Consider the following 19,249-nt stretch of genomic DNA (forward strand, 5'->3'; position numbering starts at 1 on the left):
TCAAAAAATAAAAAATATCCTGAAGAAAGTCAGAAGCAAGAACTGAGCATGTTCACATTCCATGTCAGAAACTGACTACAGCACTAAATAACAAAAATACAAATATAGATTAGAAACCTGAATAAATATGCGCTGAAAGCTAAATTTACTCAAAGAAAATGCAACAAATGCCAGTTGCTGCTGATACAAAAACCTGTCACACGACTTACGTTGGTACATGAGTGCAAACCTGAGACAAAAGGGACATAATTCAGCTCATGTCGCGCCTCATGTTAAAAAAATATCCTAAAACCAAAAAGTATCAAAGCCAGATGAGTATCATGAGCCAGAACTGAGTATGTGATCTATCCATGTCACACACACACACACACACAGAAAGTTAAATACACATCACAAACATGCACACAAAAGTAAAGTTTAGGCACAAAAGCGTACGTTTCTGCTACTTGTTGCTGCTAAAAACAGTCACTCAGAGCCATAAAACATATCATTCTAATCGTAAAAATAAAGATGTAAATGTAAGAAAGTGACCAAGAAAAGAAGCCACAAAAACATAAACACTTACTCACAACGCTGCATCTACGGCAGCGCTGTGTTTGCATGTGTGGTCATTTAACCTTAAACGGCCAAAACATGAAAATAAGAACATTTATGAGAAAATCACGACTCCAAGAGGAAAAAAACACGTGAATGGAGACATAAAAATCCCACATTTACTCATCGAATCATCCAAACAATCTGATATTATTGTAGAAAATGTCAGAAAGTAGGAAGTTCACGTTGACTCTTACAGATGGGACGCTTATCTGTCGTGTTGTCGTCTGTTTGAGCTCTCCTCTTCGTATAAACACGCAGCAGACAGATGATCACAAATCAAACTCCGCCGAACACAAAAACCCCAAAACCAAATGAATCAAAGACGAGAGAAAGTTTTACTGCAAGCATATTTTTAATACAAAAACAGAACAAAAAAATTGTTTATAATTTTAGTTTTTTTTTTCTTTTTTTCATTTTACTTTTACACAAGTGACTCGTGGTGACGCCTCCCTCCCTCCCTCCATCATCACACAGCATCAGAAGGTGGCGACTCGTCTCCTGCGCCCGAATCCCCCCTCAGAGACAATAAATAAATAAAAATCACCTTAAGATGTCTTCTTTCTTACTGTAATGTCATTAGTTTTCATAAACTTCATCTCTTACACTGAGATAACACAGAGACAACTCGGCCCCGCCAGCGACGGGACATTTGAAAAAAAGCCTAGAAGAAGAGACGCCGGGGAAGAAGACCCACTCTGATTGGTCCGCTCCGCCCAGCCCTCCTGTCATTCATATTTGTAGTTCTCTGTCTACACATGAAGGGCAAACCCCTTTGGTCGTGGTCAGGAAATCGTAGTCATTAGCATTAAAGAAACTTTAACAAACAAGGCGACCTAGTGAATAATGTCATGTTACAATGGAGTAGAAACACACGTTTACACACAGATCATGTCAAAAAAGAGCGGAGTGGAAATCTTCTCGGTACAAAAATCACAATTTCTTTAACCATAATACTAAATCACTCTCTGCTGAACGGTGATATGACATGAAAATAAATAGATCTTTCTTTCAAAGCTAGAAAACAAAAACTGGATTATAAATTAACCAGAAAACAACGAGAAGAAAAAAAACAAAAAAAACAAAAATGACATTCGCAAATTAAAGTTTTGCATACAGTGACTCAAGTCAATGACCTCTATTGTTTCCTGTAACAAAGACACACACGATACACACCACAGTGTGTCATAGAGAGAGTGTGTGTGTGTGTGTGCGCTGCTGGGTTGCTAGGGGCAACACAGTAGGTTAAGGTGGAGCTGCAGACAGTTAGTGCATGCTGGTTGTCGAGCTCTGCGGACGCTAACATCAGGTTACACGTGTCGTATATTGTCAGTAATGTGCTGTTAGTTGAGTGTGTCGCCGTAAAAATAGTCCTGTCTATTGCCAGTTTGTGATGTTTGTGTGTCGGATTGTTACGCCGGCATGTGACGAAACCACACCGCCCTTCGCTGAAATGCACACAGGAGGCCGATCTTGGCGTTCCGGCGGTCGGAGGAGTCTGCTGCGGTGTTTCAGTGTGTGAGTGTTTGTCCGCCGCCGCCGCCGCCGCCGGTCCTCTGCAGCGTCTCCACACGCTGCCTCTGGAGATGTTTCTGTCCGGGAGAAGCGACATGGCAGTCGTTGCATATTTTCTTTTTTAACTCATCGCTGAGGCATCTGGCCCACAAGCCAAAATAAAAACCCACAATTCTTTTTTTTTTCTTTTTTTTTCCTGAATGTTGTTTGAGCTTCTTCGTTTCTGTGTTTTTGCAGCCGTGGTGGTGGCGTGTCCCGCTCCCTGCTCCGCCTGCTGGGTTTAAAGTGTGTGTTTGTGTGGTATAAAGCAGTTTAAAGACTGTCGGATCAGGACAGAAGAGTGAAGTAAGGCAGCATCACGTCGAGGCGGTCGCTGTTCGGAGCAGGAGGCTGGAAGGCAAACTGGGGTCACTTCTTAAAGGGGGAACGTCGTCGCCGACCCCGAAGACTCAACTCTTCTCCTCTTGTGCAGGTTCTCAGTCGGTTCAGGAGATCAGGGAAAGACTGAGAAGGAGATTTGCTCGGCTTCTCCTTCTTTCCCTGTTAAATATCAGTCATAGTGCACAGATTCAGTACGAGCCCTATGGATGGAGGTTCAGGTCGGAGGTGTCGCTGCTGCTCCGGCTCCTCTGCTGGGTTTATTTCTTGGCCGACCCCGGGGTCTTCGGGCTGGGGGCCTTCTTGGAGATGGTGGGGATCTTGGAGGGCTTGGCCCCTCCGCCCGGCCGTCTCGGGGTGTCCGAGGTGTCCGAGCAGACCGAGCGGGCGTCCTGCAGCTCCGAGGCGTCCGAGGCGTCGCTGCCCCGCCGGCTGCTGGCCCTGCTGCCGGCTCGGCTGCCGGCTCGGCTGGTCGGACCGCTGGCTGTGGACGCCGCTCGCTTTGGATCTGAAGGAAAAGTAAAAACAAAAACACGTGAATGGAAAATATAAAAAGTGTCCATCAACCCTTCTAACTACCAAATGAATCTGACATTAATGACAAAGCGGCTCCTCCTGGGTCTGGAAAAACCTTCAAAAACACTGAAGCTTCATCGTCTGTCTCACTGGAAGAGTTCAAAGCTCTGATTAATGTGCAACTGAAAAGAGCAACTGCTGCTCCTGAGATGGATTTTATTTTGTGTTCTAATGTGTTTTACTGTTTATCGTTTGTTACTTGTGTCATGTTCGATGTAATTATCAGTAATGTTATAAAGGTGTGACGTCTTGGCAGGTCTCTCTTGAAGACGGGATCTCCTGGTTACATAAAGGTTAAATAAAAATAATGAACAAAATGTCAGTTTTTAGATGCTGGAAACAGAATTTTGTTACTTTTGCTTGTAAAGAAAAACTTAGATAATTAATTATCAAAATATTTACACATTAATTAACGTCACTCGTTTTGTATCTGAAAATAATGTAAAAAGGTTAAAGGATGTAAAATATTTCACAGTCTGTGGCCGAGACTGACGTATTGATGGCGCACACGAGTATTGTTTTAATTATCGTATGAATCTCTTTACCCACACCTCAGTGCAGCTCGAGCACACCAGCTCACCTACAACGCTACTTAAACACTGTAAAACTCCTCTATGCTACAGAAGTTATCATGTCGGAGTAACTCAGCCACAAATGTTCGAACCAGAAGCGGAATTTGAAAAATAATGTTGCAGAAAACTGGTTCTTTAAGTTGCTAAGTCTGAAACTGTGTAAATCTGAATCTGTGTTTTTATCATCGGTATGATACAGTTTCAAAGTGAAGACACTCAGCCTTAATAATGACTGTTTATGTTGCTCATGATCATAGACTGTATAAAAGATGGACGTAGCAACCGGCCCTGAAAAATGAAGCCAACCCGGAAGTGTCAAAAACCTGCAGTATCACTATGGCTGCTAGTCCTGGCTCCAAAAAGCCCTGGCTCCCATAGAAATGAATTGGAAAAGAAGTGATCACAGATCATGAAATACTGCATTCCTACAGCTCAGGATTTTTTTCTAATTAGTTTTCATAGTTAAATCCAGAGATCAGGTGGCCAATCTGAAAATAAATCAATACTGAATTTTAAAAAATCGTCAACATTTTGTGGGGCAAGGGGTGTAGCTGGCTTGATTGACAGTGGGCAGCGAGGATGCGGACGAAGTGAGCAGAAGGCGGTAAATGTGGGCGGGCAGAGAGGGTCCGCCTCTCAATCCGTCTGACCAATCGCTGCTCCTACGGCTCCGCCCCCCCCCGACAATTTTTGCGTCACTGGCTCCAAAAATCCAAGATGTCAACCAGGAAGTAGCAAAACCCTGGCTTCATTTTCTCAGTGCAGAAACCAACGGGTGACGTCACGGCAGCTACGTCCATCTGTTATACAGTCTATGCTCATGATGCGTCTTCCAGCAACAGAAAAACACCAACACTGACGTGTTAACAAGGTGGAAAAACTGAATTTGTGACAGTATCGGCTTGTTGACGTGAGCATTTAGCTCGAAGCATAAATCACAGCCTCCCAGAGCTGCACACCGTCATGGTAAACGAGATAATTGGCTGATTTAAAAACATATTTTACATCCACTAATGAACAAAATGTCCGTCTCACCAGTCCGTGATGGTTTGCTGGTGTGTGTCGTTCCTCCGTTCTCTCCGGTCAGCGAGCCTCGACTCGAGTGGAAGGTCGGCCGCTTTAGCTTGGAGCCGGACGCTGCCCCCTGCAGGAGCAAACAGGAAACGTCAGCCGAGGGCCACGCCACCGTTACTGACCGCTGTGTCATGGTGGACCAACGCTGAGTTTAACGCTACGGAAACACACTGAACTCCTCAACAAACAAACAGCACATTCACATGAAAACATAGAGATCTACACACAAATACTCAACAGCAAATGGATACTAAACACACACAGAGACATTTTTACACACAAATATCCACAAATTCTGAATGCTACCATTAAATAGTTAAAGGTTTGTGCTAGACGCTAGTCGCTTCATAGAAACTACATACATATATAAAACTATAATCATGCTACAGGTTGCTTTTCAGGACTGATTGACCCTTTGAACTCCAAAAACTGCCGGCAGGTTCAAAAAATGTTTTTACAAAGTCACCAAAATGGCACCATTTATTGGAGCCAGAAACTGTTAAGACAGAGAGAATTATCGGATTATGAACTTGACAAGAGAAAAAAAACCTCTCAGAAACTGTTTTTGGTTCAGAGGGTTAATCTGCTGATCATTATTCTTGATTGTTTGCTCTATAAAATATTGAAAAACGCTTCTGACTATTTCTAAAGCCAAGAGAAACCCCATAAGATTGCTTATTTTTTATCCAATCAAGAGTCTAAAACCCAAATATAATTAGTTTACTGTCACGTAAGGCAACGACAAACAGCAAACCAAATGACAGTTAGTTTTCTGCTGGAGGCTACGTCCGCATTTTACGTACTGAAAAAAATATTGGAAAATATAACTAAACTTTAATTTCAGATTTCCCGACAATATTTTTTCCTTTCTAGTCAAAGCTGCTCCACATGCATCACTAGTGTCATTAATATGCTGTTAATTATATGTTGTCTAATTTAAACATCTTGAAAATGTCCTCTCACACCGCGGCTGCACTGAACGTAAAACATAGACTCACTGTTCGTAGAGTGGACGTGATGTGGGATGTATTTTCTACTGTCTACACATGCAGCTCACGTAAAGTTTGAGGCTGAAGCGAAAACAAGACTTTGATTGTTGCGTCTTTAGTTTGGTATCAAGCACAATGCCATGAAACACTGAGTTTTTCATCAGACTACTGTGGACCGGGGCATCAAGGAAATCAGCAACCGTCATCTGGTACTGGCTAATAAATGACAACGGTTTGATCAAGACGCTGAAGCGGAGGCCCTGTTTGATACCAAGAAGTCGTTTTCTGTAAACTGCAAAACGTACAGCCTAGAAATGTCCTAAACTGATATGAAGAATAGAGTTAAGGGCATTTTTAACTTCTCAAACATCGACTCTTTCCTAAGTCCGATTCTTTGTTTACGTGCGGCATCACGAACATGCCTGAGTAAGAAAGATTAAGTTGCATCTGGACGCTTTATTTAAAACACAACAGCTCTGGTCGGAGGCCATTAAGCGTCACAGAAGTCTTGGTCCCTGTTGCTCGCTAAACCCCTCACAATGCCCTCTGCTTGCCACCACAGAACTCTCAGTCGCCTGAATAGTTCCAGTATTTAACAGTCAGAGGCTCCACCTGGAGGGACAACCAGGTACTACAGCTAATCCACAACACATTTTCTGACATGTATGTAGAGAATACAGGATTTTGCCCTCTTTTGCAGCTCATGGAACAGCCGCACGAATGCAGTTTACTTCTTAATGAATTGAGAAGCTATTAGTTTGTCAAGTATATGTATAGTGGCTTAATATTACTACCTTTAATGCACTTGAAGTGTGTATTATCAAGGGAAATGGTATCAGATTAGGACTCTGTAACAGCAAGCACTAAATATTAAATTACTTGGATTGGACTGGGGGCAGAAAAACCTTGTTAGGACAATTAATTCAATACAGACACTTCCTGACAAATTTCTGAAGATAAGACAGGCAAAGCACTGGTGTAGCACTTCTGTTGGTTATAGTGAAAGTGCAGAGATGTTTCACAATCGGTCCGCATACGCTGTAGTGTTCAGTGCAGCCGCGAGGTCAGAGTTCACCACATCATGTCTATTCCCATCTTTCACCACTAAATCTTCACATAGCAGCAGCAGTTTTGTACCGTGGCGGCGTGCAGCACCCAGGAGTGTGCGTTAGTGCATTAGCGCGCTCAGTGGGGTGGGGGTGGGTGGGACGGGGGGAGGTGGCTGGGTGGGTGGTGGTCGGGGTGAGTGTGTTACCTCGTGCCCAGGAGTGGCGAGGCTGTGACCGAGATCTGGGCAGCAGTGGCACTTGGTTGGCGTTGGAGTTTTACTGTGTGCCAGCCAGGGCTTGGCATAGTCACGTGAGTGAGTATGGGAGGACTGAAGGGAGGAAGGGAAGGAATGAAGGGAGGGAAGGAAGGAAGGAAGGAAGGAGGAAGGGAGGGAGGAAAAGACGGAGGAGAGCAAAGCAGCGAAGGGAGGAAGCAAATGAAGAGAGGATGAGGGGGTGAGTTATGGAGGGAGGGGAGGAGCCGTTGGACAGCGAGGGAGGGCAGCGCAGTTCATTGTTGTATGAAAGCCGATTATTTCATTTTTTTTTTTTAACATTGAACCCAACACAGCGGGAAGGAGAATTTTTTTTTTTTTTAAAGCAGGTTAGCAGGGTGGAATGACAGGAACGAGGGGAAAAGGCAAAAAGATGAAAGAAAATACAAAGAACAAAAAAAAAAACAAAAATCACAGTTAAGGATGTGGTGATTCCTGACAATAACAACAGGAGGATGACAACAAATGAACAATGTGCAACAGAAACCATAAAAATACAAACGTGCCAACAGTCTCTCACACGTACACACATGTACAGAATCAACATGGACAGTGATGCTTTTACACAATATTCACGTGACAAACAGTAGCATCGGATGACCACAGCAACAAAAACAAACAACAGACTTTGACTGTTTGTCCCGATAATGACGATGCTTCTGTTACAACATTAATGAATGTGAGAGTTTGTACGATTTGTCTTTCACCACATTGTCCTGCGTTTTAAATTTCTGTGTGAACACAAGGGAACTTCAAGTCTCACAAATACAGCTGCTGATAAACTGAAGATAAATGTCAAACTCAAGTACAGGTAATTCCATCTCAAACTGCTCGACCATCTTGGATTTGCTTGAATTTTTCTCATCATAAACAGTGGATGTTTAGATGCTTCCTGTGCAATTTTAGACTGATACATCAAATACCTTCCGAGATACACATTTTAAAAAACAAACAGCTTATCAGCTCACTGTTTAAGCAGGATTTTGACATTTTAAGGCTGTTTGAACAACAATTTCTTGGAAACTGTTAAAGGTAAAAGCCTGAAATTCTCATCTTTCTCATCATGTTGTTGATTCAGAATTTGCAATATTGGAGTTGAAATATGTAAAAAATGGTGAAGCCATCGTTATTTAATATTGCAGATTCTGAATCAATGACATGACAAGAAATAACCGTGAACATTTCAGGCTTTTATCTTTAATAGTTCCAGATATTGTCGTTCAAACAGCCTCAAATTTTAAAAAACGTGCTAAAAGTGGGCTGATGGATAATAAAGAAAAAATGTCTCACCCTGAAATTTCACAGATATCTTTATAAATATCAATACTTTTTGCTATAAAAGTTTCAGGCCAATCAGAGATGTTCAGGCAGAAAATTGTTCTGAAAATGTGCTGGTCTGAGATGGAATAACCCAAAATTGTCCTTAATAAAGTGCAAGGTCACTGTGCTTTGACTCACACTGTGTTTCTAAACCTGCTCTGTCATTAATGTCTTGTAATGAGTTGACATAAAGCAAAAAGAACAACGTGACTGCATGAGATGACAACTCTACGCTTTCCCTGTTATGTCATTAAATCGAGCTGCAACTCACCCTGGATGAAGCTGAGGCCGTCGGGGTGGCGGGGGCAGAGGGAGCAGAGGGCAGAGAGGCGCCGCTGTGGGAGGCCGAGGACGAGGATCGGGTCGGGGAGGCGTTCCGAGAGCCGGGCTTGGAGCGGCGGCCTCGGGATCGGAAGGCAGCCAGACCCTGAGAGGCTCCTTCAGGAAGGATGAACTTCTCCCGGAGCTCCAGGTTGGTGCGACCGCGAGCTGCAGACAGAGACGGACAGAGAAAACGGCAAATATTAGTTTGTGCGCTGGCGTCAGCTCACAGACTTCCTCCAGCGGGGGGCAGCAGAGGCAGCGAGCAGAGTGAGGGAGAGAGTCAGTGCTTCCTTGGCTGCAGACATCAGAGTCGGTGCAGGTTTCGTTTGAAAGTGCACGTGAGCAGAGCGAGCGTTTGGAGGGTTCGGGGTATATTAAGGGCACTTTGGATGAGTCAGTTTTCAGGGGAGACGTGAGTGAAGGTGTGTTCGAGTGCAGAGGTAGGAGGGAAATAATTCATCTGATACGCAACGAAAGCCAGCAGGTTGTGTGTGGACACAGTCTGGAGACACGCTGTCATTAAGTTTGAACACATTTGATTATTTCATCAACAGCTTTAAACAGCCGTAACAGCAAGATGTCATTTAGATCTTTAAAGGAATAGTGGAAATAAACTTATTGGTTTTTCTGCTGAGAATTAAAACTCAGTCACAGTTTAGTCCAGCAGCACAACTTCTTCACTTCAGATTTTGTATGTAAATGAGAACTAATGAGTGTTTGTGCTGCCAGCAGACATGAAACTGACACTGATTGCTGCTTGTAATTCTCAGTCAGAGAGCAAATAAGTGCGATTTCCACACTGTCGAGCTATTCCTTCAACCTGTATGAGGTGTCTCCGGGTTTGACGTGAAAAATGTCAGTTCACTGAGTGACACACACTTTCATTGCGTATTTGCTGTAAAACGTCTGAGAGCGCTGGGAGCAAAGCACAGCCTCTCTTCTCTTTCAACAAGCTCTCACATTTTCAAGTTTAAAGTTTATTTTTTAACTTTTTGCTGCGAAGGAGCATCTCAGCTCTGCTGTGTATACACACTATGTGTATAAATATAAGTGGGGTCATGCCTGGTTTATGCTTAGCGGGAGAGAGCCCAGAGATTCAGGGTTTCTCCCTTCTTCAAAAGACACTCAGCAGCATTCTTGGACAGAAAGTAGTGCAGCAGCCCCAGCAGACAACAACAAGCCTGGAGAAGCCAGCCACAGAGAGAGTGGAGAGACTGAGAGAACAAAAGACACACAAAGAGAGAAAATACAGACTCAGAGAATGGAAGAAAAATGGGATGAGAGGAAACAGAGTGGAAGAGAAGAGGGAGGCTGCAGCTAGCTGTAGCAGCAGCGCAGCCCTCGGCCTCACGGCCATCGTCCCTAGCAACCCAACAGCCGGGCCAGTCAATTAAACGGGTGCACCCTGCAATTACGTCCCCCCTCAAAGCCAGCCAGCCAGGTGCACCCTGTAATTGTGTCTCCCACCAACCAGCCATCACATTTAAAGGAGCCGCGTTGGAAGCCAGCATTAATAGAAACCCAGGCTGGCCACGCCCAGGTCTTACACACTGTCTGCTGCTCTTATTGGCTAAAACATGTTCAAGAGCTTTCACTTTTTGGTGTGGATGGTTAAAACTGAAAACAGAAGAGACAAAAAGAAGTGCTCTATCTTTACTCATTAATCACTGTGAACAATATACGTTGGCCAGTGACATGTTAACTATTTTAGATTAACCCTCTGAACCCCAAAACCTGCTAGCCACTTTGAAAGGCATGTTATCTTAAAAAAGAAAAATAAAATGCTAAAGTCACACTATTTATCAGATGCAGAAACCATAAAAACAGACATATTCACCAGATTTTTAAAAAAATCTTTCTTATGTCTGACTTTTGGTTTTACTTTAAGAGTTAACCAAACATAAGGTTCAAATTGTGGTATTTCACCAAAGTCACTTTATTCTACTTGTCTCAGTTAAAAACAAACCAAAAATAAACCATATCTTCTCATCAGATTCTGTAAAAATCTAAAAATTCTGTGTTCCTCATTGCAAATGTAAAGCATTGAGTAACTCTGCTGTAACTAACAGTCACATGACAAAACTTCTGCAGGCTGTGTTAACACAGAGCAGAGAGAGAAGGCAAGTATGGAAACACATTAAAAATGCAAGTAAGTAATAACATACTTAGAATTTGTGGAGCCACCGTTTCTTCCAGTATTGGTGACACTTGTGGGCAAATATTGTACATGTTGACTGAGTTTTTTAAATTTGTGTAAAAGAAATATTTCAAAAATTCCACTTTGTTTTTTTATTTAAAAAAAGAGGTGCAGGACTTTTATTTGAATAAAAAATGAACCTGCAGTGAGAAAAAATGCGACAGGTGCAAAAGAAAAAGAAATGCCCAGAAACTGCTCGGGGTTCAGAGGATCAAGTGCTACAACTTTTCTCTGGTTTTTGGTTTGTGCTGTGCATCTCTATCATGTATTATTTATCGATTCAAATTTCAGCTATGCCATATTCATTTTGTCATAATTGGTGTGTTTTAAAGAAACAAGCACTGAAATAAGAGGTAAATTCTAAAGACCAGGGGTTGGCCAAATCCTGCTTTTGTTGTGAGTGAGGAAAGCATGACGCAAACATGTGGCACACAGACAAGACCGACATCGATGCCTATACGCACGAACCTGAACACACTTCTAAACAGTGTACACACATATATAGACACACAGAGGACAGCTGTGGTTAGAGATGGAGACTGACGGATGGACGGATGGATGGAGAGTGACAGAGATGGAGAGATGAGAGACAGAGAGGAAGTGTAGATACCTCGGCAGCAGAAATAGCCAGGAGTGACTGTCACTAAGAGACACAAGAGACAAAATAACTGCATGCTCGTGGTGGGATGAAGAAAGTCTCACACACACACACACACATATATAAAGATATCTTGGAAACATCTTGTAACACAAACACACAATCTCTGGAGTTAATCAGACTGTCAAAAACCACCACAGACGAAACACACAGAGAGTCGTGGAGGCCCTGAAACGGGTTTAAAAACGGGAACACATCAGGATTTCAGAGCTTGCGTGAGCAGCCAAAGGGAGGATCAGGAGAGGAAGAGCAGGACAGTGGGGGAGACATAACGTTAGTCAGGTGATCACAGTCAGCAAGGCACAGTAACAAGGCCAAACCAACAAACCAGAGAAGAAGAAGAAGGAGAAGAAGAAGAAGTGGAGGAACAAGAGAGAACAAGAAAACCTGGAGGAGAGAGTCCAGGAGAAAGCAAAGACAGAAAAACAGAGCAGAACAAAGTGGACGGAGGAGAGACGGGCAGTTAGGAAGAAAGCGTGAGAGATAGAGGAGAAGTCCAACCTATACGAGATGAGATGGAGCTACTGGAATCGGAGCGAAGAATCTTAAGTCCTGGATGTTGCACTGGGGAAAGAGAAGAAGGGAGGGAGAAAGAGAGGGAGGAGGAGGAGAGAACTGAGGACCATGCACCATGCAATACTACTGCTTTAATAAAGACAGAATGAACAGAGACAGAACACAGAAATAAAAGGAGGATGAGCTCCTCGGAGGGTCGACAGAGAAATGGAGATGGAGAGAGGAACACCTGCTCCGAGGAGCACAACAAATACACCGACGTCACTGCAGGGAAAAGTGAGACGGTGAATCACTGCGTCACCTGCCGACAGACAATTTGACAAACGTGAGTCGATTCAGATGCTGCGTTTCCTTCAGTGAGCTCTGAGTGCTGTCAGATGGTGCAAATACCCAACGTCAAGAGGCATCACTGGAGGTTTGTTTGCTTTTGTAAAGAGCAACATGAGAGTGTTTGTGTGAGAGCGAGAACCTGACCGATATCAACACGACACCAACATGGAGCCACATTCACTCTAAAGAGAACTGTTCACTGAAAAGGTTCGTCAGCAACTATTCACATCAAGTCAAGTCAGTTTGATTCATAAACAGCAAGAGTTGAACCAAAGTGCAGTGAAAAATAACTGCACATATATTCATTTGATTACTTGTTCCCAAACATCAGGATGACATTCTCAAATATAGTTTTTGTCCACAACTCAAAGACATTAAGTTTATGGTGAAAGAGCAAGAAAGAAAGCAGAAAATATTCAAACTTAAGAAGCTGAAATGTGAGAATTTTGACTTGAATTCCTCAAACTGACCGATCAGTTATCAACAACAATTGTGGCTGAATAATTGAATTGTATACAACTGACTGATTACTCATTGCAATCACTGATTAATCATTTTTCAGGTTTCTGCATCTTTGACCCGGCAGTTTTAACATCCAGTTCATTGTCCACATGGATAAATGTCACATCATTTTAAGTTGTAAGGTTCTTTTTTTGGGTCATTCCATCTAATCATCTTCTGCACAATCATCTTTGATTTACTTTAAACTTCTTTTCTTTCATAAACTGTGGATATTTGAAAAGGTATCAGTAAAATTTTAGGTTAAATTATTACTTATATACTTATAAATATAAAATAAGTACTTTCCAAGATAATTTAAAAACAAATCCTGTTGACTTACTTTCAGCGTGTTTTTTCACACTTCAAAATATGTGGCGGATTTGAAGACAATATCTCAGTAAATATTAAAGATAAACGCCTGAAATTTTTACTATTTCTCATCCTGTCCTTGATTCACAATCTGCAAAACAGAACAAGTACATCAAATGGCCTCTGATTATGACTCGGCTAAAATATTAAGAAAAGCTGAAGCTATCCTCTTTGTGCACAAATTATCAAAACAACTTAGAATGTAGAAGTCAACAAGCGATATACATGTTTTTAACCATATGCAGTTGTAATGCAGTTTAGGAGGTTTAGTGGCCATTACAGCTGATTCATGTGTTTACAGAACGTCCAGGGAGCGTTCCAAGTGTTGCCGGAGCACTGGGAGCAGTGCATCGCTGCACAACAGTGGGTTGGTAATACAACTGATTTTGGCTGATATAGCTCCAAGTATCGGTCAGGCTCTAGCGAGTGCATGTGATTGACACAGTGTGAGACAGAGAAGGAGAGAGCAGACATCAATATGCTGGTGTGTGACCGTCGCTCACCTCTGCATGGATCATTCTTCACCAGAAACTCGTCTAGAGCCATCCAGCCTCCTCCGACTCTCACCATCACCGTGCTGCGCAAAATCCTCACCAGACGAAGCTGCTGAGAGTCGCCGAACTGAGGAGGTTTAAAAAAAAAAAAAAAAAAAGGAGGGAGGACGGGGCAAAGAGCAATGAGGAGAAAGGAGGGCGAGAGAAAAGAGAATCGGAAAAGGAAGGGTAGAAAGTCAGTGAGTAAAACTACGCAGAGGTTCAAATGATTCACAACCATCACACCGAGAAGCCCGTTACCCACATCTGAGCAGATGATCTTTTCTACTCCATGCAATGACAGAAAAACCATGCACTGAATTCAAGAGATTATCAGCCCAGTTGATACCCAGCCGCTTAAATCAAGGCATTATCATCACACTAGAAATCATTCATACACTGTAAAAAAAAAAAAAAGTGGAAACAGTAAAAATCTTGCAAAAAAACCACAGTGAGGCTCAAAAACACTGAAAAAAAATAAAGTGTGAAAGAAGAAAATACAATTCATGAAAAATACAGATATTTCATGTGAATGTTCTGGTCCATGTTTTTATGATTAACTACTAAATAAAACTTTTTTCTGTGGTTTTTACTACTTATTATCTAACTACTTATCTATTAACAAAACTGGGAAAATCTAAATTAACAGTAAATGGTTAAAGAAATTACCGTTAAAAACTGTATATATATATATATTTTTTTTACAGTGTATGTTTCTATTCAATCTTTAAAGTTTTCAAACATATTCAGTTTTTCAAACCACGCAGCAAAGCAAAGATCTCGAAGCAATACCAGCACAGAAGGAATTGTCTGTATTTCTCTCCAAGCAGCTTGATTTGCTCCCAGCTTCAGTCCAAAGCAGACTATATATCACCGAACCACTAATTACCACTGCAGCCATGTCGCTGTCGCCTGCTTCACATTGTGCAATTTGTCACTCTCAACACCAAACAAATCACGGCAGGAACACAACTGGACGGTGAAACCTGTTTACACGTTGCAAAGCCACGACGGAGTGCTGCTTCTGCTGAGTTTCTCTTTTGTAGAATTACAATTTAATTCTTCTGAATAATTGCATTAAAGGTGTTGTTTTGTACGTGAGAGAAAGCGGAAGGTGGAGCACTCCTTTGGCGGCGAACGGGGAAGCAGATTTCACTCGTCCGTTCACAGCAGAGTCAGTCACTTTACCTGGTTTCCGAGGAAGAACTACAATAAATCCAGCAGACACGGAGCAGAGGAACACAAGGAGAAAGAAACAGAGCAAGAGTGAAACAACACGTACTGACATCTGAATGTATGAAAGGAAACCATTTATTTTTGTCTTCTCGAACTAAACACAATTAGTGGTGAAAGCAGGGAGACGCAGTGGATGTGAATGACGTCAAAGTGAGTTTAAAAACTGCTGCTGTTGAAGGTGGAGACAGAAGCAGTGAGGAAAAGTGCAGCCAGACACAAAACGACAAACAGGACAGACGACCAGTGTGACTATTAGTATCTCCAGTGTCCTGCAGTCTGACACTGGATCTCATTACCCAGCGGATAATGACGGACTGGACAGTGGTAGTGATGGTGATCCAGTAAATGCTGCTGAAAACGGTTAAAACTGAGTTAATGGCTGCTGTAGAATGCTGCACAGATACACACAGGCTGCTGGGGAAGCTGCTAGAATCGCTGTAGCTTCTAAAATAGCTTCAGAATGAAGGCCTGAACCCTCCTGGAGCTGGTTTTTTTTTTTGCTGTTTTTGATCAACACTTTTTCGTGGCATTGTGCTAAACAATTTAGCACCTTCCTAAACAGACACAAAGAAACTGAGAAACATTAACCTCTTGTTAGTCTGTTTTTGGTTTCTTTAGGTTTGCAAAGTCCAAATATTTTTCTTTACAAATGCAGCAACGATGCAGCTTCGGGTCAGGAGCCCTGTGGAGGTTGCAAAGAGATTTCCAGAAATCGAATCAAATTTAAAAACGTATTTTAGCTGTAATTGTTACAAAACAAAACAAAATCTGAAAGTCTGCTGATCGGAAATGCTGAATGTTTACTCAGAACTACACGTCAAACATGAAGATTACTGACTAAATACATGTTTACTCTCTGAATTTTCCAGTTGGATGGAATTTTAATTATTTATCTGGGGGCATGATATTAATGAGTACCCTTGTAATTCATCACATAAGGGTTTGGATTACTTTTGTTGCAATGGACTCATTATTTAAGTTGAGTTATTGCTTGTTTTTTACATGCTATATAAACAACCTATATTAATACTACTTGCCTGCAGTATATCAATAATAACACAAACTAATATTTTAGACTGTTGTGTTGTTTTGTTTGGATAGACCTATTAGAGTGTGTGTAACTGTGTTTGTATGCCTGACCTGTTTTTTTGGGGATCAAAGGGCTACAAATCCTGCCTTACTTGTATTCAGAAATGATAAATAACAGTAACGAAAACATTAATGAAAAGCTAAATGTGTTCCTCAGTCAGGACTCTAGTTATAGCTCTTTCTCGTATGAATTGGCGATTTTCCAATAAAATGCCTTCACTTGAATTAAGTAAAGTTTATTTCTTAAATCAAGATTATCTATCTTAAACAAAGAACACCTCAGCTTTACAAATATATGAAATGTCAAATTAGCCTTGTTTCTTCTAAAATACAACTCAAAACAGGATAATTTCAAGATTGTTTGACTTAACAAGATATTTAAGATGCAGTGTCTTCAAACAAGTCCCTCTATCTTGCTGAAATGTTACTTGTTAGGTGAATTTATCTCAAATCAAGTGGGATGAGACATTTTGACTAAAAACAAGATTAATAAACTTGGTAAGATTTTGAGTTTTTGCAGTGTAGGACTAAAAAGCAACTTTATTTCATTCAAAACTCGATAAACTTAACGATATGTGAGCGAATCAACTTGAATTCTGCCTCCTTCCTGCCCAGAACCCTACTGTGTATCTGTGCCGTCACATTTACAGCGATTTATTAATGCTGTGGTGATGACAAAGAAGACAATCCTGGAGCGCTGTGAGATGTTAAAAACACGTTATATTAATGTTACTGTGACGTGTTATGAGACTATGATACAGGCGATTTAAACACTTATAAATACACCATGAAACCATGATGTGTGAGACACACACACACACACACACAAGTGAGAAATGCTGTGAAGTTATGTGGAGAAGTTAATGAAGTGCAGCCAGTAATGAATAAAACACTTTCTATTAATCAGAACTGGGTCAAACAGCATTCACAAGAAATTCTTGGCAGAGAGTCAGATGCTTTCACCTCCTTTTAATGTGGTTCAGGTTCATTAATTACGAGAGATGGAACATGTAATCGCACTCCAGCTCCTAATTGAGCACAGTTTTGATAATAACCTTTGATAAACATGAAACTAGGTGCTGTCAACCTGAATTAGGACTTTGGTGCAAATTTGAACTTCAGTTTTTCGTTAATGCTTCTTTAAGTTGCACGAACGCTGAGACAGACTTGATACTGTTGGCTAGAGGAAACATTTAAAACTATTTAACATTTCTTGTAAATCCCCTTTGACCCAGCTCTTCTAACAATTACATATATTAATGAAAACATAATAAATACGTAACTGTAAATTATTCTATAAATGCTGTGTATTTCATTGAACCAGAAACGTAGCTGAACTTACCCGGTACTTGTTCTCTCCTATCTGCTCCACCTGGAACCTCTTGGCACATTTACACTGAGCCACCTGCCGAGTGACCTGCACAGCCACGGATGAGATACACATTAACGAATGCCATCTTTGCTTGTTTATGTGTGGAAGTTAAACCAGTAAAGTTCTGTAGATGTGCCATACCTCATCCTCGATCTTGTCAGCGTCAGTGGTCGGTCTGTAGGCGTCCTTGTTGGGGTGCAGAGCAGCAACAAACTCGTAGTAGTCGATGTAACCGTCTCCGTCTCTGTCAAAGATGTCCGCCACAGCCGTCATCTCCAGCTTACTAGTTGGGAACTCTGCACAGGTGAACAAAACAGGAATTCATGTTATTTAGTGTCTTAAAGCAAATTATGTCCCACTGCAAACCAAAGAGAAAGCTAAGCATCGTACTGGAGGCCAAGATGCCGTCGATGAACTCCTGCCGCGTGATCTTTCCATCTTGGTCCTTGTCGATGCGTCTGAAGAAATCCATGACGCGAGACTTCTTGTGGTTCATCCAGCGCATGTACTTCTTCCTCCACACGTCAAAGTCGAAGTTGGCAAACTCCTTGAGCTAAAAATGGAAGGAAGCGGGTTACTTTTCATGCCGTAGTTATGTAAAACTGTACAGGACACGCATGAGGGATGATCAGAAAGTTCTGGGACTGTTTGCGGTGCGGGTGAACGGAGTGCGTCGTGGTCATGCACGTGCAACATGTGGGAGCAGCAACTGTCAGGAGACCACATGATGCTGTAATATCAACATCAGGACCTGTGTTGTACATGTTTTCATGACCACTGGTAGGTGCACATTTGTGATATCTCTGTGGACTTCAAATTCAGCAGAGAGGAGACATCACACTGTGTGTCAGTCAGCAGCTGGATGATCCAACTTTCATGTAGAGCCATCACTGTGACCAAAGGTGGGTCTGCAGCTACCACCAAAATAAGCAACAACAGTTTTCACAGGGAAAGAGTCCAAAGTTTCCAAAACTGGAGAAGACCCATCAGGTCAGTAGCATAAGGAGCATGCTCGCTGCAAACCTGGTGAATCAATATCCTAGATTTGGATTGTCAAGGCGGAGTTTTGCTGTAACATCCTGAGGCATCTGGGAGAAAATTTGGTGAAATGACCTAAAATGTGGCGGAATGACATATATGTTCACCAATGTGCACCCTGTCATGACTTTTTAAGCCACAACAACATGTCCCCTTCTTGTTAAATTTGGTTTCTTTCTTCTCACAAAAATGAAATTGAAGTTGAGGGGTCAAAGTTTTGCAGATGGTGCTTGGCTTGTTTAGATACTGGGACTTCCAGGGAGTATTATGAGTGTTGCAGGAGCACTGGGAGCAGAGTATCGTTGAATAAAGACACTACTTTGACAGGGATGTCAGCAAAATTTGGTGTTTTGTTTGATTTTTATAGGCGCAGTCCCAGAACTTTTTACCATGACTATCAAATTATAATGCCAATTAAGCAAGAATGTAAATTAAATGTAGAAATGTATCAGAATTCCACTGTAATGTTTCTCCACATGTACAATTATGAAGGCTACCTCTTCCAACCGGTCCAGAGCGTCGTTGAGCTTACGCTGGCGGTCGAGAGCCAGCAGCCACACCTGCTGCCACCTGGCACAGAGCTGGTTGAGTCGAGGGTTTCCTCCAGAAACCTGCATGGCTGCCTGCTGCTGCTGCTGTTGTTGTTGTTGCTGGTGTTTGCCTGAAGAGGACACAGAAAGTTAACTGTACATTTTTTCCACATGCACTTAGGCCATCATCATAGACTGGGAGGTAATAATATTT

The 19,249-nt window shown here is 42.0% G+C and overlaps 2 protein-coding genes across 2 annotated transcripts in view; both read right to left on the reverse strand.

The window, feature by feature from the left end:
- bmp8a (bone morphogenetic protein 8a) overlaps window positions 1-12,989 on the reverse strand; it is a gene marked incomplete at its 3' end in the record, with an annotated part of 31,151 nt that extends 18,162 nt beyond the window's left edge. The window contains exon 1 of the mRNA XM_008300749.1: window positions 12,979-12,989. The remainder of the gene's footprint in view (window positions 1-12,978) is intronic.
- Window positions 926-19,249, reverse strand: part of macf1a (microtubule actin crosslinking factor 1a) — a gene marked incomplete at its 5' end in the record, with an annotated part of 131,116 nt that continues 112,792 nt past the window's right edge. The window contains 12 exons of the mRNA XM_008300748.1: window positions 926-2,995; window positions 4,671-4,779; window positions 6,954-7,076; window positions 8,614-8,831; window positions 11,474-11,506; window positions 12,023-12,085; window positions 13,741-13,858; window positions 14,959-14,976; window positions 17,438-17,512; window positions 17,609-17,763; window positions 17,858-18,020; window positions 19,003-19,166. Coding sequence (XP_008298970.1) covers window positions 2,748-2,995; window positions 4,671-4,779; window positions 6,954-7,076; window positions 8,614-8,831; window positions 11,474-11,506; window positions 12,023-12,085; window positions 13,741-13,858; window positions 14,959-14,976; window positions 17,438-17,512; window positions 17,609-17,763; window positions 17,858-18,020; window positions 19,003-19,166 — 1,487 coding nt within the window. The remainder of the gene's footprint in view (window positions 2,996-4,670; window positions 4,780-6,953; window positions 7,077-8,613; window positions 8,832-11,473; window positions 11,507-12,022; window positions 12,086-13,740; window positions 13,859-14,958; window positions 14,977-17,437; window positions 17,513-17,608; window positions 17,764-17,857; window positions 18,021-19,002; window positions 19,167-19,249) is intronic.

Source organism: Stegastes partitus, unplaced genomic scaffold (assembly GCF_000690725.1).
Source record: "Stegastes partitus isolate 25-593 unplaced genomic scaffold, Stegastes_partitus-1.0.2 Scaffold1583, whole genome shotgun sequence".
Classification (NCBI taxonomy): Eukaryota; Metazoa; Chordata; class Actinopteri; family Pomacentridae; genus Stegastes; species Stegastes partitus.